This window comes from Balaenoptera acutorostrata, chromosome 1 (genome assembly GCF_949987535.1).
Source record: "Balaenoptera acutorostrata chromosome 1, mBalAcu1.1, whole genome shotgun sequence".
NCBI classification, from domain to species: domain Eukaryota; kingdom Metazoa; phylum Chordata; class Mammalia; order Artiodactyla; family Balaenopteridae; genus Balaenoptera; species Balaenoptera acutorostrata.
In genome coordinates, this window is record NC_080064.1 from 192,794,920 (window position 1) to 192,819,494 (window position 24,575).

Below are 24,575 nucleotides of genomic sequence, written 5' to 3' on the forward strand. Positions count from 1 at the left end.
CTAATATCCTACTCCCAACCCAACCCAGCCTAAAAAGGTGACTTTACATGAGGGCCTTCTGGCTCCAATATAGGGTCTTACAAAACCCCATAGATTTTTATGTACTGTGAGACTACCTACAGTTAAGAACAGTTTGACAATGTTACCTCCTGAAGCCTTAAAACCAGGGGTCCCATTATACATCGAGATTGCCTTAGTAGGGAAGGCTGTTTGTCTTCAGGAAATTGGCTTATTAGTTGGACCAGTCCGAACAGCAGTTAGCTTTGGTTTGGTGATATTTGGAATATCTGAACTATTTTTGTTTGCCAGTTCATAGGGCCTTATGAAGGAAGGGACTTGGCAATAGGGGCATTTTATGACTTTTCATTCTGATTAGGATATAAGCAGACTTGGGATCTATTAGCTTAGACATTTATGCAACACGTCACTTTAATGAGGTAAGAAATAATGGAGTGTTGAAAAATATTTTTGTCTTTGCACTTGTCTTTTATACTTACAATCATATTTTCCAAGGCATGTTTGGCAAGCCAACAGTTTAGAAAGACTGGGACAAATAGATTTCTTAAGGAAGGCCAGAATATCTGGAAAACAAATCAAAACTAAACTTTTATCTCAAAGCAAGAAATCGATATGATTGAGAAGAAATGTGAAACAGAAATAAGTTATTAAAAACAATAGAATGATCTAAAACATGTGGCAAATACTTTAAACTCATATGACTATTGAAGTGCAAAAGGCAGACAGGATCTTTTCATTCATTCTCTAAGTCTTACTTAAGGAAAAATTCTTAGGAAAATTATTGTAGAAGCAGAATGAAAATAATCAGCTCTCACAGGATGTCAGCTATAACTGTGCTAATTCGATCACTAAATCTTTTAGTGTGACAGTTTATAATAGACATCACCTCTTTCTTTCCTGCAACTGAAAGTAAAAAGTAGATGTAAGGAGACAGAGCTTTAGTTTTTCATAGCATTACCACTTAGTCTCTGCAGATTCAAACATTCTTAGTGACACTGGGGAACTGTACTCCATTGGAATTATATTTAATTAGCCAGTCATTCAATCTGGGGCCAGTTGCTCCTCTAGATAAATCACTCAAATTAAAACAATTGTCAGAACTGAGCAACAGCTTCAGATCGTATGGACTTATTTTCATAATTTTCCAAATAAAATTCAAACAAATAAGGTGTTAGAAAGCATATTACCAGTACAGATATTACTGTAACTTTATCAAATAGAGATTAAGACCTAATTTTGCAATGGGAAAGTGCTAGCTACATATTCTGTAGTTAAACAGGATCACTGTGGAATTGGTCCTCCACAGACTTTGATAAAGAAGCAAATTACTGGTTGTGTGGCTGATGGCAACTTCCTTAGTAAAAAGAGCACTGGACTTTGGAAATCCTGTGGTTAAGCTCGAGATAAACATATTCTTAGCATGAGAAACTTTTATAAATACTTGGTTTTACTTGGTTTCTATTTTTTTTTAAATTCCACAATATACACAAGAAATGGAGTGATTAATTCCTGCTCTGTTTAGACAATACTGACACTTGTTAAAACGGCACCTCTAGAGCATATATTTCTAAAAAGCATTTCATTTTGCTATTGTACTAAATCTCATTAATTTTCACTTAATTTCACAACCCAGTTATCCAACTGATTTTACTATTTATTTTTTAATACCATGATTTAAAACAATAACAAAGTCTAAATTCATTCATCTGAGCTAATATGTTATCTATTACTATTTAGATTTAAAGACTTTATGTCTAATAAAAAACTTATTTCTTTTAAAGATTCTTTTAGGACTTACTGAGATAATGAAGGGAACCGCATTAATTATTTCCAAGATGAAGGGTATTCGTAAAATCTGTTCCCAGATGTTTCCCTTCCAAGAAAGAATGAGTAAAAATGAAAGTCAATTATAACTGAATCCCATTAAAGGGGGAAAAAGACAGCATCAGAATTTCTCTAGCAATAAGGATGCTTACATTAACAGAATACCAAATCATTATTTAGAAATGTAGCAATGACTTTTAGAGATTATTTTGCTGAATGTAATTGTGCCCTCTCAATTTTGTAGTCAGTTTAAGAAGTAAAACAAATGTTTGTAGTAATCCTTGAATATTGCACATAACACATTTTAATCATATCATATTTCATGGAAGAAAAGTTACTAGTAAAAATAAAACACATTAAAAAACCTTACAGAATCAATGAAAAAGCGACTGTCTTAATTTTTTTACTATAATAATTACATTCACAAATTTTAAAGCATATCAAATAGTTCACAAATACAAACATATAACAATGTTCCTTGGAATTAACATTGTTTTTAGATTAATAAAATTTAAAGGGAGGATTTTCTCAATCTTCTGGATTCTAATCTTCCAACCCACATAGTGCAACAATATTAATCAGGCCTGGCTACCTAATTTGTGGGGCTAAGGGCAACATGAAAATGCAGGGCCTCTTATTAACAAATTATGAATAATTTCAAGAAGGTGACATCAGAGCATTAAAACAAGCACAGGCCCTTCTAATTGTGCAGCTCTGGGCCACTGCACTGACTAACAGGTCATTCCTGAAACTTTCTTGAACAGTGTCTAGCAAAAAAGAACTCAGAACTTCCTAAAGCAGTTTATTCATCTATGAAAAAAAGAACTACCCATTAGTAAGGCAATTTGAAATCTGACTCCTTGTAATGTCTAATTATTTTATGACACTGGCTATAATATTGGGATTCTTTATTTTTCTTGAGGTCCCAGAGCCTTAAAACATTACAATGATGTAAAACACCTCCACTTCACAAGGCAAGTTCTGGATCAGCAATCGTCTGTGTGCTAAAGAGGTTTTGTTATCATTGGTTCATCACCCGTCTGCAAGCTGTATAAAGAGTGGCGGAGGGAGCTGGTGGAAGAAACAGAAGCAATGAGACCTCCTCTGTGTAGAGACACAAGGGTGCTGTGGTACTTCCCTCACCACAGCCAGCTCAGTGAGGAGAGCTCGGGTGAACCACTCAGACAGCTGGCTCAGACATGGGGGCCGCATTTGGCGAATGCGTAAAACATCATCAAAAAACAGCAGAGCAAAGAGAAAGAGGGTTAAGATGAGAACAGGCCACACTTATGCCAATCCTAAGAGGTACTTATTTTCTGGGGATGAGATATAGACCCTAAAGAATGAAACTTATGGTCATTCTAAGTTCACACTCAGGAGGGCTGTGTCCCTACAGGGACATGGGTCAGAGCCCTAGTGGCCAGCCCGAGGCTTGAGGCATCAAGGAGCTTTGGCCAAAGGCCTCGGGAGAACCACATAAGCCCCGTTTGGACCTGCCATCAGAGCAACCCAACCGCAGACCGTTCTTGTGCCAGTCAGGCAACTTCGTCCCAGAAGCTGACCTCACTTCTCCCCGTGCCTCCACAGCCCTGAGGGACCAAAATCAGGGAGGAGGGGGAAAGAGGAGATGGCCCCCAAGATGATCCCCTGCCCCATGTGGTTCCAGGCCAAGAAAAAGCTAAAACTGGATAAGAATTTTAAACTTTTACATACTGATCATAATTTCTTAAGTACTAAACTGAGATTTGCATTGCGACTGAAAAGTCTAAAAAAGCTAAGATATCTGCCCAAGATTTCATCTGATGAGCATGGCTCATAAGGACAATGACTGAATTTGAAGGAGAAAGGTAGGAAAACTAAAGCCTTTTCCTACTTGCACTGAGTCAGGCCAACCTATTCAACAAACCATTTATAATTGATTTTAATTATGTGAAGCTCCTATCTTTTATTGTGCAGGTTAACATTACCATTTTTTTTCATCAGTTTTTTACATGACTCAGTTTCCAGAATGCTTAACACTTGGCTTACTCTTTCCCTTCTGTGTTTTTACTTGTCATTGTACATCGTTCCTTGATGTCAATGATTCTGCACAGGAAAAGAGACTGATGTGACCAGAAGAAGACGGCAGGATGGAGTTGTGTGTGTGGGAGGGGGTGGTATGGGTACAGTTACCACTGGTCATACGGCAGGATCTTTCTATGAATACACAGCAAGATTAGCGTTAGTTTTCTTAGCTGTGGCACACTGGAAAGTTTAGTTCATAGTAAACCAAAAGCCTTTCTATCTCTAATGTCCCTCTTCATTTCCATTTATAACACACCAATTTGATTTTTATGATTTTTTCTCAAACCAGTAAAAGAGTCTCATGACTGGTATGTGACTTGGTTGGGTTCACTTCTGATTTATCTTCCATATTAAAGCCAGAGAATTCTTTCTAAAATGCCGAGTTTCCATTGCCATCATATTAACATCCAAACTCCTCATTACATCATATGAAGCTTCATAATTTGGACTCTGGCTACTGGTTTGGTTTGTACCTACTATATTCCTAGCCCACCTTGAATTTAGCTACAGATTCATCACATGTAGAACTGATTTTGATGCAGTTCTCTGAACACACTAGGCTATTTCATACTTTTACAACTTTGCTCACACACTTCTCCCTCTGCTTGGAATGTCTCAGTCCCCATACCTTCACCACTAACTACCTGGATACATGTTTGTAACATTTTATAAAACTTATTTGTTTATATGACATTTGGACTCAATAAGCATGTTAATGAATAAATGAAACTTTCAAATATTTTATACATATTCTTCCCTTCTTGGTATAATTAATTTTTGAACTTAAACATTTATATTTCTTTCTATTGGATCCAAATGGAAACCCCCGAGAAGAATATTATTGTTTAAAGCCTTCCTGGTGCAATTATAAATAAGTTGTTAAACTTATGGCCACAAAGCTCAACAGAAATTTTCTGGAAGAAAGAATTTCAAGAGTACTTGGCTATATACCCAACTTAGGTAATCTCATCTATGTGTCAACTTCAACATATCGTCAATAATAAACCAATGTTGTATCTCTAGCTCAGATCAATATTCTATCTGAGAATCTCTTTCAGATCTCCACTGCCTAATCCACTGCTTCACACAGATGCCTCAAAGGCACCTTGTGGGTAATATGTCTAAAAGTAAAATTTAAACAACAATGAAAACACGACAATCCAAATCCTATGGGATGCAGAAAAAGCACTTCTAAGAGGGAAGTTTATAGCAATACAATCCTACCTCAAGAAACAAGAAAAATCTCAAATAAACAATCTATCCTTATACCTAAAGCAACTAGAGAAAGAAGAACAAACAAAACCCAAAGATAGTAGAAGGAAAGAAATCATAAAGATCGAAATAAATGAAATAGAGACGAAGAAAACAATAGCAAAGATCAGTGAAACTAAAAGCTGGTTCTTCAAGAAGATCAATGCAATTGATAAACCTTTAGCCAGACTCATCAAGGAAAAAAGGGAGAGGATTCAAATCAATACAATTAGAAATGAAAAAAGAGAAGTTACAACAGACACCACAGAAACACAAAGGATCATAAGAGACTAACAAGCAACTCTATGCCAATAAAATAGACTACCTAAAAGTAAAATTTATGATGTTTGCCCTGACCGGTTCTCCAGTAACAGAAACCAAAAATTCTGGAGAAACTCTTTACACCTTCCTTTCACATGCTAAACAAGAATAACTCGTCAATAAGACTTCCTGATTCATATACGGATCTTGAGTCGTCTGGTTCTCATTCTAGCGCTAATCCCACTCCAGCCTCCTAACGGGTCTCCTCCCCTTCCTTCTTGCCCCATTCCCATTCACCTCCCACAGTGTTACCAGGAATACGTTTCTAAGGCACATCTCATGTGCCAATCCCTACCCCTCACCCCACGCCACCCCCACTCACTTTGAAACTCTTGAACAATTCAGACACTTGCACAGCGAAACACAGATTCTATTACAACCTACAAGGCAACATATCATTTAGCTCTCCTTGACCTCTCCACCCGAATTTTAAAGATCATTCTTTCCAAAGACCTTCCACTCCTTATATATGCCAGGGCCTTGGCACGTGCTTTTTAAGAGACTTGGAGAATCTCCACCTTCCTTTCCAATTTCCCTTTGTCTAGTTAATTCGCACACATCTTTCAGCTCTTAACTCAAAATCTTTTGAGTCTTTTGAGGCTTTCCTTGCCCCCTCATTGCACACACACCAGACAAGATCAGATTCCCACACTAGGTTTTTCGATCTTCATCAACATCCTTCTCATTCCTTTTTGCAGTTTGTTTTTATATAGTTAATCAACACTTGATTTTAATGTCATGAGGTCCAGGTGAGAGCATCTGTTTAGTTCAGGATTCTTTGCTCTGTTCCTAGCACAGTCCTTGACAGTCTGAAGCTCCTCAATAAAAACTAGAACTGCATTATGTCAAACACACTCCCGTTGATTCATAGCTAATGTGTGTGTATGTTTGTGTATGTGTGTGTTGTAGCAAATAAGGAATTTCCCCCTGAGGACTAATTTTCGCAATCTAAAATTATACAGGGAGGCAATGTACTCATTGCTAAAAATAAGCGAATACATTTCGATTATATTCATTAGGTTTAATTCTAAGATCTCAGGTTGTCTGCTGAACGTTCATAAATTATCTCCCCTAAAATGAGCCGATGAAAAATAGATAGAAAAATTATCCAAAAGTTGCACTGGCTATTAGAGAGTCCCCATGGGCCTGCGTCATATAAATCCACATGATAAAAGTAATTATAGTGAAAAAAGAAAGCCTAAATCCGGAGAATGCCGCTACATAGAGAAACATGAAATAAGATCCAAAAGGCAGGCACATGCCTTTCAAAATTAAGTTAAATACCTGTTTCACTTAATCTTATTTTCCTGAACGAGATGAAAGGCATTAGTCTTCTTCCAAAAGGTAACCTAAAGAAAAAAAAAGTTTCTAAAAAGTAGTTTTTCCTGTTCTAAGCGTGTAGAGCTCTCTGTGTTCCTCTTCTTATTGACAGAATTCAGTAAAATATAAATAAAACCTAATCTAACCATTCTATAACATTTGGTATGGATGTAACTTTCCTTAACCAATAAAAATGCAGGACAATAGGTGATTTTCTAAGATGTATCAGGCTTTTATTTTTATCATAGAAGAAGGTGCAAGTTTGGAACTATTACCTAGGTAACTCTAAAAAGCACTTTAAAAATTATAAGACTTATGGTAATTTAGTTGTTGTTAGCCCAGGTTGGAACATGGGACTTTTAAAAAGCATTTTCTTCTATAATATTAAGGATACCTATATTTAAAATATTTAACCAAAAAGACTAATAACTTACTTTCCTTCAGTGAGTTTAAATTGTGGAGTAACTCTATGGCAGTCTTTTGTATTTCTGAATGTAAACTCAACAACATTCAGATTTACCATTTGCATGGCATGGTAAGTAGAATCACCAGGATCTAGGCGTCCTAGTCCAAATCCTTTGTTCTTTCCAGAAATAAGCCCATCATGATGTTAACATTTCAAAACTGTTGCTTTTTATAAAGCGATTACTGTATAGAAAAAAGAATTATAGATTTAACCAAAGCCTTCTAGGTGTGCTGAACTTTTGTTTTCAGAGATTTGGAAATTACGCCAGGGTGTGTTTTTGTTTCCTTTTGAGTTAATGAATGTGTGTGTATAAATAGAGTTCTATTTTGAAAGCAGCTGATAAAGAAATAGAGGGTATCTATCTGACAGAAGAATAAGAACTTCCCTCTTGGGCAATCCCTGCGACTCTTTTGACAAATAGCAATAAATAAACATGAACTGAATGATGATTTAACTTCAGACCTGCAATTCTGTATGACAGAGGACAAAATAAGTGGATATCAGGGATTTGTAAGTTATTATCTGCTAACCTCAACATACACTTTTAAGAGTTTTTGCTCATTTTGCTTTTATTCATTAGTCTTTTGATTTTAAAAAAACTATAGTCTCCATGATAGTTTAAACTTTTTTAATTGTTAAGAATTAAGTCATGCTTATTTTAGAAAGTCTAATTTTAAGAACTATAAAGTACTTACAAATAAAGTATTAAATTTATTTTAAAATATCGCATATAGACATATATGTTGTATGTGTAAATATATACATTATCTGTATATACATGCAGATGTAAACAAATATGAGAAAATTGTATGTTGATTTGCTATTGATATTTCAGAACTAGAAATATCAAAGAGCAATATTAGAAATGGATTTCATTACTAATACAATATCCATTTCTGCATACCTGTCTATAATTTTTCTTAAAAGTCTAATTTGAGAGAAGGACCTCATTTGAAGTTCTGCTGTATGGATTTGCCTTATATATATGCCATAAATAGTTATCAATTATTTAATTTTTTCATTCCAAAAAATGTATCCAACAGTTTATTGAAAAGGTCAGAAGAGTTCATGAGTTTGACTGAATATATGAATGGAAAAGAAGGTAATTAACAGCAACCTATCCTTCCAATGTCACCTAACTCCTTTTTATCTTTTGTGTTGTAACACACAGGACTCATTTACCATGAACCTCTCCTCCATCTAGACATTAATGTTTATGAAGGTCAGAATGAAAATATTATATGTCATCTAGCTCTACCTGCTAGGTCTTTGCTCTCATTTTATAAATGGCAGGAATTAATTGATTACAAATGTCAGCACCATATAATTACAATGGAAAATTATAATTCCATCTTGAATCTCTTCGTGCTTTTTAAATGACTATTATTAGCAAAGCACCAAAGTTAATTTCATATTACTTTTTAGTTAGAATTTGGAGCACATACATTCACCAGTGCAGATTAATATTTTGGCTGGTTTATGCATTTGTACATAGTCTTGTACTAGAGGAAGAGATTTCATTAAATTACAAAAAAACACCCACATGCTTAATTTTTTAGTATGTCACTTTTTGCATATCATATTCAACATTTATCACATACTTGAATACTAAAGACCTTAGAAGATAACATCTTGGATGTTAATTTACTTGATTTTTATTTTATTCTTCTAGGTATCCAAAATCCAGATTTGTCAATCAGTACATATTTATAGAGCACCTATTCTGACAAGAAGATATACTAATAAGCCATTAAAAGATCCCTCCTCAACATCTCATTCTGTACTGTCCATCACTAAGCTAGTACTTTCTAAGTAATTTAGGATTAAGTGACCAGCTATGTGCAAGATCTTTCAGCTTCCTCCTCTAACTTCAAAATATTCCTTCAGGCACCATTTTCTGTCTCCTGTGCTCTCAGAAAAGAACAGAATGTATCCAAAGCTAATTAGTAGTCCTCAACTTCCTGTTCTAGCTTATTCTTACTTTTTATAAACCTTGCTTCATCCGTCATTTTTTCCTGTCCCCTCTACTTGCTCTCTTTAAAAGATGCAGATCTTTATCATCGTGAGGCAATCTTCCACCTCATTATATTGCCTCTAGGGAGCTCCTGTACCAGTCAATCAACATTCTTCATTTGACAATTTTACTCTCAATTGTACTCCATTGAAATTGGGCTCTTAAGGGTGAATAACAAATGATCTCCCAAATTGTAAAGCCAAAGGCCTTTCTCAAGCTTCTTACTAAACTTTCCAAGGTTCCCATGCTTTCATTTAACACTTTTCTTCCCTAGACATTTCTAACATCCTATTTTTCTCATAAATATTAAATCACTCCATTTGTATTTTTTTTGGAAGGCACTCACTCTTTTCTTTCTACACTTTCTAATTCATCAATCTCACCTTATTGGACATTGGCCTTATGTTCTTTAGGCGGAGTTAATGAGAATTTTAAAAAGGAAGCCAGCGGAAAAGGTGAGAGAGTTTGTAAAGACTTCTTGCCCTAAATTTAGGATTAAAAAGTAGTCTAGAGAGTGTTATCTTCAAAACCTTACATTATGAAGTGAGAAAGAAATTTATATGGTAGATAAGAATCCCCCCAAAACAGAACCTTGGGTGCACTTGTTGACATCGTACAGGCAGAAACTGCGAACTGGAAATCCGTGATGACTATGACAAGCATTCTGATGACTTTCCACGCTTCTCACCTATTCCTCTGTCTGCCCTCATTGCTCGGTTCTTCCAATGGCCACACTATAAGCATCTTCATTAACGTGGGCCTTCTCGTCTCCACTGGTTACTATCCCATCCTTAATGGACTTGCATGCTTCCTTCATCATCTCTATGGAAATGACTGCCAATTCTTAATAAATCTCTCCTGCAAGTCCCAGATCCTCCTTTTCAATTGCCTGCATGTCACAGCTATTTGTCCAAAAATACCTCAGATTCATCATTTCCAAAACCATTTTCATTATTCCACCTATCTCGACCCCAGTCTGCTTTTTTTCTTGATGTAACTTTTCTTGGTTTTACTGCCTTGTTCCCAGTCATTTGGATTTAGGAAATCTTAAAATGATTTTTGACATTTTCTTCTCCTCATCTATTTCAACTAATCAGTTGATGATTTATTTAGTTTCTACCTTTATGACTTATCTTGCATTGACTGTATTCCTTTCACCCAGCCAAAGCTCACTTGAAGTTTTCCTTTCATACTGCAAATGCGTCTTAACTGAGCATGTGGTTTTCAGTGCCATGTCTCTTTGACCTGTGCTGCACAGATGTTCTGAACTAATACTCCTAAAACTTAGTTACAATTATAGAACTCTCACGTTCAACATCCTGCATCAACTCCCCACTGTAAGTTGCCGTACAAGGCCCTCACTATATTGTCCCATCTTTTTCCACCAATATTTTCCCACATATGCCATACTCTGCCCAAGCCTAAATACTTATTCATTCTTCCAATTTTATATGTACATTCCTTCTTTTACACCTTTGCTGATTCTATAAATCCCTGTTGTTCTGCCTTTTCATCTTTCTTTAGTGAAGTTACTGATTCAAGGATTCTGCTTAAATCAGTCTTTTCACCCCATACGACCTCTCTCTATGAAGCCCCACAGGACTTTATTTGCACCTCATAGGAAGTACCTATTATTCAGCCTTGTATTATTGTTGTCTGTATAATTTTCTCCTGCCCACCCCCCTTTCTAGATTGTTAATTCATTGAGAAAAAAACATGCACAATGTGGTGCTCTTCATCAAATAAGAACTTAATAAACATTTGTTAAATTCGGTTAGCCAAGCAAACCTTCGCCAAAAATGAAGGGAATTCATGAAAATAATTCCTAACAGACATGTTTTTCTCCCTCAGTGTTTCCTGTACAGATCAGGAGAAGAGGTGGAGAACAATAAAAAGCCAAACCATTCTATTTGCTTGTCTATATGAGCATGCATGTAATGGGCAAATTAGCCCATGGGAATTAGTGAAGTATGTTTAAGCCACCAAGGAAAACATTACCATGTTACCACAGTTTTTTGTCACATACTGGAGAGGTTCAAAAGAGTTAAAGGGGTTTAAGAAGAGCTTGCTTTATCCCCAGAGTATGAATTATAAATAGAGGAATACTGGGTCAATGCTAGTAATGTGTTCTACCAGCAGAAAACTTCTAATTAAAATAACTTACCTTATAACTGAGATAACCAAGTAGTATTGTTTCAAAGAGACTTATCAATGCCACTGAAACCTAAAATATAAATTATACCTTAATGAGAAAATACAACAAAATCAAAATATATATTCTGATTACAATACTTTTAACTTTATATATATGTGCATATATGTGTGTATATGCATATATATTTATATATATATATATGATATAGGAGGTGCTATGTGGCACTTTAATTTCTATATACAGGTGGTAGGCAGCAGGCTGTCCCAGGCACTACAGCTTAGTTTTTACCATTTCTAATACTCCTCAATAAGTCTTTTTTAAGTTTATTACCACAAATGTAAATGTGGGATTAGAACAGTCAGATGGCTGGAATCTTCACCATATGTAAAGAATAGGTTTTGTTTGTGTGTGTATTCTTAATACACACAATCACACACAACTGTCCCACCACAAATAATGCTCTCCCCCAGCCACACCACCACCATCTCAGTACACCCAGCAAAAATGGCAGTTCCCTTCAGAAAATAAAAGAATACAAGCTTGGAGTTGAAGGATACTTTCCATCCTATCACCCACCTCAAACAAAATGAAACATCCTCAAACACTAAACAAAGTAGTCCATGTCAGTACTTCAAGATACTTTCAGATTTTATTTGAATGGACTTCACAGCCAATTCCCCTTCTGCCACTGGACATGGGCATCCTGCAGCCCCCTAGACAAGCTTCCACTTTTCTCTCTATTCTCTATTCTGTATACAGTTTCCTCTGCTCAGCTACCAAACAGCTATGATTGCAACAGAAAAAGTAACCAGTAAAGACATCCAAATTATTTTGTGTTAAAGACCCTAAGCACTTCAGGAGACAGGAATATAATCAAAATAAGCAAGCATCAACATGAAATAACTTAGATAACAAATATATTTGTTCATAGATTTGTGAGGGTAAAGTCAATCTGCATGAGAAAGGCAGATACCCTAGAGTTTTAGATTCTGCCTCCTGTTGGAATGAAAACTTTGATTTAGGTGAATATTAAAATATAAGTACAATTTAAAAACATATGAATGCATGACAATCTAAGTAAAATAAGTCCAGAAGTACATACAGTAGACAGACATTAAAATAGAAATTTTTCACTTTTTCAATTTTCTCCACAAATTCTCTAAATCATAATCTCTTACTTTTCTAGAGGTACACATTGTTAGATGATCTCGAGACCATTTTTAGCATGAATTACCCAAAATCCTATGTGAAAATGAGTGTTTTTATTACTTTAGAATATCACTAACAGATAAAAGCAATTTGAACAGATCAAAATATATTTCAAGGCCATATATAACTATTCATAAAAATATTAACTTACTTTACAAGTGTGTACGGCACTGCAATGAAAGTCAGTATCAAAAAACAAAAAACACAACTTGACTTCAATAAAATACAAAATATGCAGACACAGTAAAAACTTGATTCATAGTTATAATCACAATGCATACATAATTGAAATAATTCATTGTCACATATAAAATGTACAGACCTCACAGTCATCCTGACTTTAAAAGACAACCCAAACATTTGATTTTAAAGTATTTTAAAGGTTGTTTATACACAGTGAGACTTAAGAGTCCTTCCACTCCTTCTAGACTCAACTGTCTTCCAATCTCTAATGTTTTTAATCTTAGAGACTCTCCTCTTTGAATAATTTTTGCTTTCGAAAAACAACAGAAACTAAAAAGTATCTGCAGGAAAGAGACAGGAGTAGAGGAGATGGGAAGTTGTAAAAAGTTGGCCTGGCATGAAATTCAACAAAAAAAGGAACAAAGAGAGATCCAGAGGACTCCAGGGAACACCACAACAATGTAGTTCAGACACACTGTGCTCCACACATTTCCTTACTCCTTCTTCAGGACTCCTTTTATGCCAGGGCACACTTTTTGTTTTATTTACAAAATTATCTGCTTAGGGACCAAGCTCTTCCTATTGGTAATATGAACTGTTTGTTCATTTGTTTATTCACTTAACAATTATTTATTGAGATTCTACCATGTTCCCAACATTGAGCACATAAGGTAAAAAATGCAAACATGGTTATGGGCTTTTGATTAATTTTTCAAAGATGATATAACCTAAGACTTTAGGAATGCCTAAAGTAGTTTGGGGAACTTGTTGTGCCTTCAAACAAGGTTGGGTTTACTTTAGTTTCCTTCAGATTCTCAAAAGCTTTCTGAAGTCTAAACCTGATCATGAGGAAATTCTCAGAAGGTAGAATGGAGGGCTCACGTAAACGTGAAGAAAGGAATAAAAATTTTAATATGCGCATCAAGATTAATTAAATAAACCAAACCTCATTTTTAATGGCAAAACTTTTCTCCCCAGTAGTATTGCTCAGTAAAATATGAATAAATCCAGAAATATAGGAATAAAACAAAATTGTACATAACCTGTAAGCCCCATAAAGGTAGACTTCTGTTCACCCAAAAGATATGAGACCTATGAAAAGAATGATAAGACATTAGTTTTTTTTTTTTAATGAAAAAAGCATTCATTTTCACATTTTGACTAAAGTTGGAAATATTTAAATGTTGTTAGCATAAAAAAACAATACAATACCACAATTAAAATTAGAAAAAAATCTTATATTGCTTCAATTTTCTTTTTGGTAATACCCGTTTCTGTTCCAGGGGAAAAAAAAAAACCTTTTTAATTTTGTTTTCGGTCTCATGTTAATCATGTAAGAAAAGACAATGGGCCCTTATTTAAGGAGTGAGGATGGCAAGGTAGAAAAACTCAAACCACCTGCTAATCAACTCTCCATTGAAAAGCCACTTAAGGATCTTCCATAAACTCTAGGACTTTGTTATTTTTAACACAATATATCAGCAACACACATTGAACAGTCGAAATAATCAGAAGAAAGTCAGTGACTCAGATTGCAGAGCATACTTATATTCAGATTTGAATTTTTATAAAATATTTAATATATCACCCAAAAACCTGTGACTGAGGTTAGCATAAAACATTATGCAGGACAAGGAGTAACTGTCCTTAAATGTCTCTTAAAAATCCTATTATCTCTGATGTTAAAAATTGTTTATAGTCTGCAAAGAACACCATACATTCTAATGTCCTACTAGTTATAATTTCTCACTGTTTATACTTCACCCTTATCTACATCATTTGGTGTACAGTTGATTCAAACACTAGTCATTCACAGCAATACACTCTACTTAGGAAAAGATGAAAATAGCTGTATTACACTGCCCAAAATATGCAAATAAAAAACATACAAAGCAGAACAAAGCCTACTCACTAGAGTTATGAAGTATTCGAGGAATCCCATAAAAGACTGTGTATTTTTAAATCTTTGAATCATTTTCTTTTTCATAATATGTTAAACAAAAATAAAGGGCAATAAACTCTTTAAAATTCTTGTTTTAAAGAGAATTGCATGGGCTTTTCTGGTGGCGCAGTGGTTGAGAATCTGCCTGCCAATGCAGGAGACACGGGTTCGAGCCCTGGTCTGGGAAGATCCCACATGCCGCGGAGCAACTAGGCCCGTGTGCCACAGCTACTGAGCCTGGGCGTCTAGAGCCTGTGCTCCACAACGAGAGAAGCCACGACAATGAGAAGCCCACGCACCGCGATGAAGAGTAGCCCCCACTCGCCGCAACTAGAGAAAGCTTGCGCACAGAAATGAAGACCCAACACAGCCAAAAAAATAAATAAATAAATTTATTTAAAAAAAAAAAAAAAAGAGAGAATTGCAAACCTTAGAAAACTATTCAAAGAAATTACCGAGCATATTAGACTAAAGTACTCTTTGTGATTGCAGAATGTAACATCTACCTGGGTGATTAACATCTTCAGTTGCTCCAAACCAAACCCGTGGCCTTTCTCACCAAAACAGGGCCTCTCAGGTTTTCACATCTCAGTAAATGGAACCAAATTCCATTGTGTTTGGTTAGCCCAAGACTTAGGCATCATCTTAGATGCTTTCCTCTCCTCTATTTGTAAATACTTAATACGTGAGTCACCAAACCTTTTCAATTCTTCTCACCAAATATCTGTAGAATGTATCTACCTCTCTTCATCTCCACTACCACAGCCACCTTAACCTAAATTATCATTTTTTTGCAACTGGACTCTTGCAAAAGCCTATAACTGGAACCCTACACCTCCTTTTGCCTTCTACAGTTTTTCTCCAAATTACAACTACAGAGATTCTTTCTAAATGCATGTCATCACATCACTCCACTGTGTATTTTTTTAAAGCATTTCTTTTTTTAAAAAAATAGTTATGTATTTGGTTTTGGCTGCTTTGGGTCTTAGCTGCAGCATGAGGGACTGAACCCACATCCCCTGCATTGGAAGGCAGATTCTTAACCACTGGACCACCAGGGAAGTCCCTCCACTTTTGTCAAGATAAGGACCAAAACTCTTGACCTGGCATTCTTAGACTTAGTCAACTGTGACATGCTCCTTGCTGTCACAGCCCTTTTCACATGTTCTTCCCTCATCCGAGAGCTCTCAGCTCAACCCTCTCTCAGGGAAACCTTCCTGAAGGCTCCCCCTTGATCAATGTAGCCAATGAATCTCTAAGGCCATGTCACTCGCCGTACCTCCCCTGCCACTCATCTTGGTTGTAACCTTGTATTTGTTTGTAAATGTATTTCTTTAATAGTTGACGCCTCACTAAACTGCAAGTCCCACAAGATGACGTAGTATGTCTATTTCACCCACCATTATGGTCCTAACGTCTTCCCAAGTACATGCCTATAGTAGGCTAGGCATTCAACACAAACAAATGGATGGTGCCAGTAAAGGCGACTTGTGAGTGACGAACTCAGCAACACTGTCATTTCCAGAACACATCTCACATGTGTTCTCAGTAACATTTGAGAAATCAGGCCAAAATACGGTATGCAGGAGCGAAGAGGGATAATATATAGGTTTTTTTGCAGATAGAAATGGGGTGCTACAAAAACTATGAAATAATTAAGGAGGTAGCACTCTCTGTAAAATCATAAAATAAATTGCAAATAAGATGTTTGAGAACATTTTCAAAAAGAGATTGGTAATTAGCATAGATTTACTAAACGCTAGTTATCAAACTAATGGCATTTTCTTTGATCTGACGCTGTTTTGATAGGTCTTGAAAGATCAGATACTTAAATTTAAATAAGACTTTGAAAAAAAGATTTTTTTTCGATTAATATTGGAATGTCATCTCAACACACTTGTTGCTCTATTAGGCACTGATTTTAAATGCAAATCCAAGTACCATAAAATATAAGCACATTTACATGCTTCTTACTTTTGTCTTTATCATTGGATGTTGAAAATTAATAATCACTTCAATAACTTTTAAAGTGGGAAAGGATGCGTGAGTTTTGACCCATTGAAGAACCACCATAAGCATCAGCAGGCAATGAGTCAATGCTGATGATTCAGCTCTCAATGAAATTCATAAACTACATGCTGGATGGATGTGTTTCCTTTGCTAATGCCTTTAAATCATTTACTACAAACTGTGTGTACATGAGAGCTTGTCATTTGCATAATTCCATACGTTAAGAGTAAAATTCTTTTCATATCCTTCAGTTTGTCCACACCTGCAACATTTTCGTATCAGTTTTGACTCCTGGGACTTAAAAATAAAGCAAAGCGGCACAAAATACCTTCAGCTTTATTATGTCAGAAGCTCTAATTAAATAAATCTCTTTGCCGAATTAGCCTGATTATTTTAAAATAGAGCCTGTGCCCATAAGGGCCACTGCTGTTTTTCATTAACCAATATTACACTGACAATGGGAACTAAACAGAACATTGTATTCAAAGTGGAGCCCTGACTTTTTTTGTTATATTTTTTCATTGCAGTAATCTGATTTTTCAAATGTATATCCCCTGTAATTACAGTTGAATATTCTTACTAATATGGTACAGAAGTTAATTATGGGAAACTTTGTTCCTCTTAATGTTTTCAAATAATATTATCTCACTTTGCTATCACCCGCCAATGCCCTTTTACTGTTAGAAGGATTCTATCATGCCTCATTTTATGATTCCCAGGTCTCTCTAAAGTACATTTTATTTATAAATCACCAAGTTTTAAAAACAATGCTGAGGCTTCCCTGGTGACGCAGTGGTTGAGAACCTGCCTGCCAATGCAGACGACACGGGTTCGAGCCCTGGTCTGGGAAGATCCCACATGCCACGGAGCAGCTAAGCCCGTGAGTCACAATTACTGAGCTTGCGCGTCTGGAGCTTGTGCTCCGCAACAAGAGAGGCCGTCCGCAACAAGAGAGGCCGTGATAGTGAGAGGCCCGCGCACCGCGATGAAGAGTGGCCCCCGCTTGCCGCAACTAGAGAAAGCCCTTGCACAGAAACGAAGACCCAACACAGCCAAAAATAAGTAAATAAAAAATAAAAATAAAGTAATTCCTTTTTAAAAAGAAAAAAAAACAATGCTGGAGGGTTTTTGGAAGGGTTTGAAATGTGATCCATTTTTAATAACACAGAGACAGAAAATGTAATAAACGTAATATTCACTGACATCTCTAGGCAGTGGTCTTCAATCATCTGGATTGTGCAACACTATCAGTAAAACCACTGAGCATAATTCCATTAATTCAGCAACACTCACTGACCCACCAAGTCCTATGCTAAGTATGAAAGCTACAAGGGCAAATACAACATGGCCCTTGACCTCGGTGAATGTATAGAGAGAAGAGAGAAGTAAATAGTGAAATCAAGGGCAACATGTTAACTGTGGTGACAGAAATATGTGGGGGACACTCGGAGAATCCCCAGAAACCACTCCTAACCCAGAGTGGCACTGGGTTATAGGGCATGATGTCAAGTGAGAGTGTCAGATTAAGTTTTATCCAATAAATTGTGGTCCTGAAGGTCCAAGGGTCCTGAGGTAAGTTGAAAAAGAGTGAATGGGGAGGGACAGGAGTGGAAATCATAGGCCCAAGAACTGGGAGCAAATGTTCAAAGGCCCAGAGACAGTGGAGAGCAGAGTATAGGTAAGTAGCTTCAAGTAGGTCAGCATGGCCGGACTAAGAGGCTGGTGAGGTGAAGTAAAAAAGGACCTTCATTTACTCATGCTCACCCATTACTCAATCAATACTCACTTGTTTAATAAGTACTAGTGCCATATCGTGCCAGGCTCTTTGGATTCAGACAACAATCTGTGCCCTCATGAAATATCTATTGCAATCTACACGTAACACACAGAAAACAAAATAAACAAGTCACAGACATACCCTATGTGAAAGAGATAAAGGCAATGGAGAAAAATGTAAAAAGAAAGGGAAAAAGAGTATTCAAGAGAGTCTTGTGAGGTGAATACAACTTTAAACAGGATGTTTGGGTAAGGCTTCACTAAAAATTTGATTTTGAGTAAAGATCTGAGGAAACGTGCCAGAGTTACCTGATGGAACTCCAGACAGAGGGAACAGCAGGTATGAAGGCCCTGAGCTGGCAGGGTGTCTGGTGTGACCCAGGAGCAGAGAAGAGGCCAACGTGACTGGAGCAAAACGGGTGGGTGGGGGGGGGGGGGTGGGTAACAAGGAGGGAGATGCAGGGAAAATGGGGGTTCTTATAGCCATGGCAGGTACTTCGGCATTCAGAGCACAGCTATGCCAAGATCTGACTTATACTTTAAAGGAATACTGGCTGCTTCACTAAGAATAAACCAAAAGGGAGAAAAGGCAGAATTAGCAGGACTAATTAGGAAGGGTACTGCCGTAATTCAGATGAGAGAAGATGGCTTGGCCAGGATGGTAGCATTGAGAAGTGATCGTATGCTGAACTGTCTTGAAGGTAGAAATGATGGGACTTTCTGTGCATTTTGCACATGCTGCAGAATGTGAGGAAAAAAGAGAAGTGAAGACTTACTGACTCCAAAACATTTGGCCTGAACAACTGTTCAGATGAAGTTGCTATCAGCCGAAATGTAGGAGGCTGTGGGTTGAGCAGGGTTTGGGGAAGGATGGGGTTGCCATTCACTGAGATGTAGAAAAGTACAAAAGTCGACTGGAACATGGCAAGTTTGCAATGCCTATTTGACCTCCAAGTAGAGAAGGTGAACGTGTAGTTAGAATTTGGGGGATGGCAGAGAGGTGCTGGCTTCCTGCAGCCAACAAGTTAATCAGGGATAAAAAAAATTACTGCTGAGGTTCTCAAAGTGGAGGGCAAATAGGAGAGAACTTCTGCTTCTTTATATGTAAGGTGGGAATAATAACATTAAGTGTGTATTGAAGGAAATACCATATATCAAACAACTAGCCCAAAGCCAGAAGATATAAGAACTCTAAAATATAAAACCTTTTAAAGGGCTGAAAATTTCCTGAGGGTAGTTAATGGTCCTTTTCGTAGCTATGTCTTCATTTACAGCAATATGAATACATGCTAAGTATTCAAAACAGATATAGTGAAATATCCATAATTATATTCACTGAATAAATTATATCATAAAGAATTATCATGTAAATCATTACACAATGAAGTTTCACTTGTTAATCTTTATCTCCAAACCCTTTAACACATATGAAAACATTTTCACTATCTAAACAAGCTGAAGAGTAACCAATTCATTTAAATGCATATTATGACTTCATTTTCCACTTAACTTTGATCTTTTTTTTTCTTTACTTTTCTTAGGGCGAACCTCCACATGAAAAAATAATTGTACAGAAGTTAGACATCAAATTCGTTTTCTGCTTTGAAAATTATTTTCAATTTAGTAGGTTGGACAGAGACCCACAGTGGCTTTGAGATAATAATTATTTAGGCCATTACACACCCAGTCCCCTTCCCTACTGCTTCTAGCAAAAGACAGAAACTAAAAGGAAAACCCATAAATGAATAGAAATGCAATTTAATAAAAGCAACATGATAACGAAGGGAAAAGTAAGTTAAAATAAATCAATGTCATTTAACCCAAATTAGATAAAGAACTACACAAGCTAAATCTGAGACTTGAATCAAGCATCCCAATAAATGCTGATATGTTTCTATTCAAGAATAAATAACCAGTTTTGTTGTTGTTTTGTTTTTTTTGTTTTAAGATTCCACATGTGAGATCATACAGTATTAATCTTTTTCTGCCTGACTTATTTCACTTAGAATAATGCCCTCAAGGAACCTTAAAAAATAGTAATGTCTAGACTATAACTGAAAATACTTACAAAACTGGTATACAATAGAGTAAACCTTTTTGGAGTATATGTGAATCAAGAACAGAAAAGTATTTGGGTCTTTAAAGAGACTGATTCATTTCAAACAATTAAATAGAGTACTTTGACTAGCAATAAAAATTGTATGGGTAGGTGTCAAGTATTAGCATTAGACAAATAGATAAACAAAATAAGAGATGTTTTCAAAGAAACTACAAATATTACATTGATGTATTAACTGAAAACCAGATCGATTTAATTGTGACAAACACCTAAAATGTCCTTGAAGAAATAAATTCTATACAACATTCTTTAAATATTATACTACAATTCAGGAGGTGATTCAGAATGGCAGTGTAGAAAGATCCTGAACACATCTCCTCCCATGGACACACCCAATCTATTGCTACATATGGATCAATTCCCTCTGAAAAAGACCTGAAAACTAGCAGAAGAGTTCCTCCACAACAAGGGATAAAAGGGCCACAGTGAGACACGCAGGAGAGGCAGAGATCCAGTCTCATCAAAAACCCCACCTCTGATGCAGTGACCCATGGACGGGAGGAATCTCACGATACAGAGCTTCTCCCTGAGAAGCGGGGAGTCTGTGCCCCCCACAGACACCCAGCCCTTGGGACCTGGAGAAATGAGGCCAGAAAACCACCAGCTTTGAACACCAGTAGGACTTAGGTTCAGGAGACCCAAAAGGCTGTGGGGTGCTAGAAGTCTGCTCTTAAAGGGCTCACACGCAGACTAACTCACCCTAAGACTCAGAGAAAAGGCAGCAGTTTGAAAAGCACCTAGACCACATATGCAGGAGATTCATTAGCCAATCTTAAAGCAACTGCCAAGGGCACTGGGGTCTCTTTGGACATCACCAGGAAACAGAGGCACCGGTGGCTGCCATTTTCGTGTTCCCTCTCCTTGCTAGCATCACCCACACTGTCTTGTGGCCCCAGTGAAGCCCGCAGGTGCAGACCGTCAATACCCGTGATGCCCCTTGAGTACCTGGCCCTGGTGGCCAGGGAGGCCTGCGTTTCTGGGCCTCAGGAGACTGAAACAATTAGGCATCACAGCTCTTGGCAGGTTACCACCCCCATGACATAGCAGACTGAAACACACCCCCAGTTTTCCACTAAAAAAGGCCTATTATCTTGTCCTAGAGCCTCAGTGCAAGGAATAGCTTCAGGCTTTCCACACATCTAGAGGTTACAGAGGAGCTCTCAGGGAACCTAGGCTAGGGGAATGCCATCTTTGCACCCTCCCAGGCCTTGCTACAGCTCACCAGTACCTCCCAGAAAAGAGCATATACATTTGTCTACAGCCCTGACTTTTGCAACTGTCACCTCCAAATTACCTGGTTTGGAGGTCAGTAAAGATAACAACAGTGGTCCCACCAGACTATATATATTTGCATACTTTAAAGCTGCTGCCTGAGAGTCTGGCTTCAAATCAGTCTGAAACTAGGGGCTGACTGAGATCCCTACCTTTGAACACTGATAGGGCTTAGCACAACCTCAAAAACTGGAACTTATCAAGAATAAACCACACTGCTTAAACAATCACAAAGATTTGAGAGACCACCAAGAGCTAGGGAAAGGTCAAACAATAATGTTCACTGCTTACACAATAGAACTCCTTCGAGGCTGGGTGAGGGATCCTCTTTTGCCTAATACATAGAAATACAGAGAGACAAGCAAAATGAGGAAACCGAGGAATAGGTTTCAAAAGAAAGAGCAAGATTAAATTTAAAAAAAAAAATCCTTAATGAAATGGAGATAAGTAATTTACCAGATATAGAGTTCAAAATAATGGTCATAAAAATGCTCACCAAACTTGAGAGAAGAACAGATGAATACAGTGAGGACTTCAACAAAGAGATAGAAAATATAAGAAAGTACCAAAACAAAAGTCACAGAGCTGAAGAATACAATAACTGAACTGAAAAAATGCAATAAAGGGGTTCAATACAAGACTAGATCAAGCAGAAGAAAAAAACAACAAACTCAAAGACAGGATAATGGAATTCATTCAGTAAGAGCAGCAAAAAGAAAAAAAATGACACAGAGTGAAGCCAGCTTAAGGGATTTATGAGACACCATCAAACAGACTAATATACACATGATAGGGATGACAAAAAAGGAAGAGAGAGAGAAAAGGGGCAGAAAGTTTATGCAAAGAAATAATGGCTGAAATTTTTCCTAACCTAGGGAAGGAAACAGACCTCTAGGTCCAGGAAGACAAGAGAGTTACAAATAAGACGAACCCAGAGAGAGACACGTTACAATAAAAGTGTCAAAAGTTAAAGAGAGAATATTAAAAGCAGCAAGAGGAAAACAACTTTTTATGTACAAGGGAACCTCCATAAGACTACCAGCTTATTTTCAAGAAGAAGCTTTGCAGACCAGAAGAGAGTGACATGATAGATTCAAATTGCTGAAAAGAAATATCTTCCAACCAAGAATACTCTACTTGGCAAGGTTATAATTCAGAATCCAAGGGGAGATAAAGAATTTTCCAGACAAGCAAAAGCTAAAGGATTTTATCATCCCTAAACCACCCTTAAAAGAAATGTTAAAGGGACTTCTTTAAGCTGAAAAGAAAAGGCACTAACTAGTAACAAGAAAACATAAGAAAGTAAAAATCTCACTGGTAAAGGTAAATACACAGTAAAACTAGTGGACTGACCATTTATTAAGCTATTATTAAGGTTAAAAGAAAAAAGTAGTAAAATTAACTATAACTACATTAGTTATGACATACATAAAATTTTAAAAATAAAAATATGCTATCAAAAACATAAAACGTGGATGGCAGTGGTAAAAATGTAGAGTTTTTAGAATATGTTAAAACCTAACTTGCTCTCAATTTAAAACAGACTGCTATATATATAGGCTGTTATATGTGAACATCATGTTAATCACAAAGCAAAAACCTTCAGTAGGTACACAAAAATAATAAAGAAGGAATCTAAACATAACACTAAAGAAAGTCATCAAATCACAAGGGAAAGGAGCAAGAGAAGAAGAAAGGAACAGAGACAAACTACAAAAATAGCCAGAAAATAAGTAATAAAATGGTAATAAGTACATACCTATCAATAATTACTTTAAATGTAAATAGAATAACTTCTCTAATCAAAATACATACAGTGGTTGAATGGATTAAAAAAAAAACTCATCTATATGTTGCCTCAAGAGACTTACTTCGGATGTAAGAACACACACAAAGTAAAGGAGTGGAAAAAGATATTCCATGAAAATTAAAATAAAAAGGAAGCTGGTGTAGCTATACTTATATCAAACAAAATAGACTTTAAAACAAAGACTGTAGTAAAAGACAAAGAAGGGTATTAGATAATGATAAAAAGGTCAATCCAGCAGGATGATATAACATTTGTAAATATATATACCCAACTTAGGAGCACCTAAATATATAAAGCAAATATCAAGAGACCTAAAGGGAGAAATTGACTGCAACACCATACTTACATCAATGGATTGACCATTCAGAGAGAAAATAAAGAAACATTAGCCTTAAAAGACACATTAGATCAGATGGATTTAATAGACACATACAGGACATTCCATCCAAATTCAGCAGAATATACATGTTCAAGTGCACATGAACATTCTCCAAGATAGGACACATGTTAGATCACAAAACATATCAGAAGACTGAAACTATACCAAGTATCTTTTCTAACCACATGGTATGAAACTAAAAATCAATTTTAAGAAGAAAACTGGATAAATCACAAATACATCAAAATAAAAAGACATGCTACTAAACAACCAATGGGTAAAAAAAGAAATCAAAGAGGAAATAAAAATTTATTGTGAGACGAAAATGGCAACACAGCATTCCAAAACCTATGGAATGCAGCAAAAGCTGTTCTAAGAGGGAAGTTCATACAGATACAGGGCTACCTCAAGGAACAAGAAAAAATCCAAATAAACAATCTAA

At 36.4% G+C, this 24,575-nt stretch overlaps 1 protein-coding gene across 6 annotated transcripts in view; it reads right to left on the reverse strand.

Annotated features, from left to right (window-relative positions):
• KCNT2 (potassium sodium-activated channel subfamily T member 2) overlaps nucleotides 1-24,575 on the reverse strand; it is a 369,675-nt gene that overhangs the window by 223,498 nt on the left and 121,602 nt on the right. For all 6 annotated transcript variants that reach the window (XM_057529788.1, XM_057529796.1, XM_057529784.1 and 3 more), the window contains 4 exons: nucleotides 13,869-13,917; nucleotides 11,443-11,502; nucleotides 1,817-1,891; nucleotides 498-581 (listed from right to left, as the gene is read on the reverse strand). In XM_057529788.1, coding sequence (XP_057385771.1) covers nucleotides 498-581; nucleotides 1,817-1,891; nucleotides 11,443-11,502; nucleotides 13,869-13,917 — 268 coding nt within the window. The remainder of the gene's footprint in view (nucleotides 1-497; nucleotides 582-1,816; nucleotides 1,892-11,442; nucleotides 11,503-13,868; nucleotides 13,918-24,575) is intronic.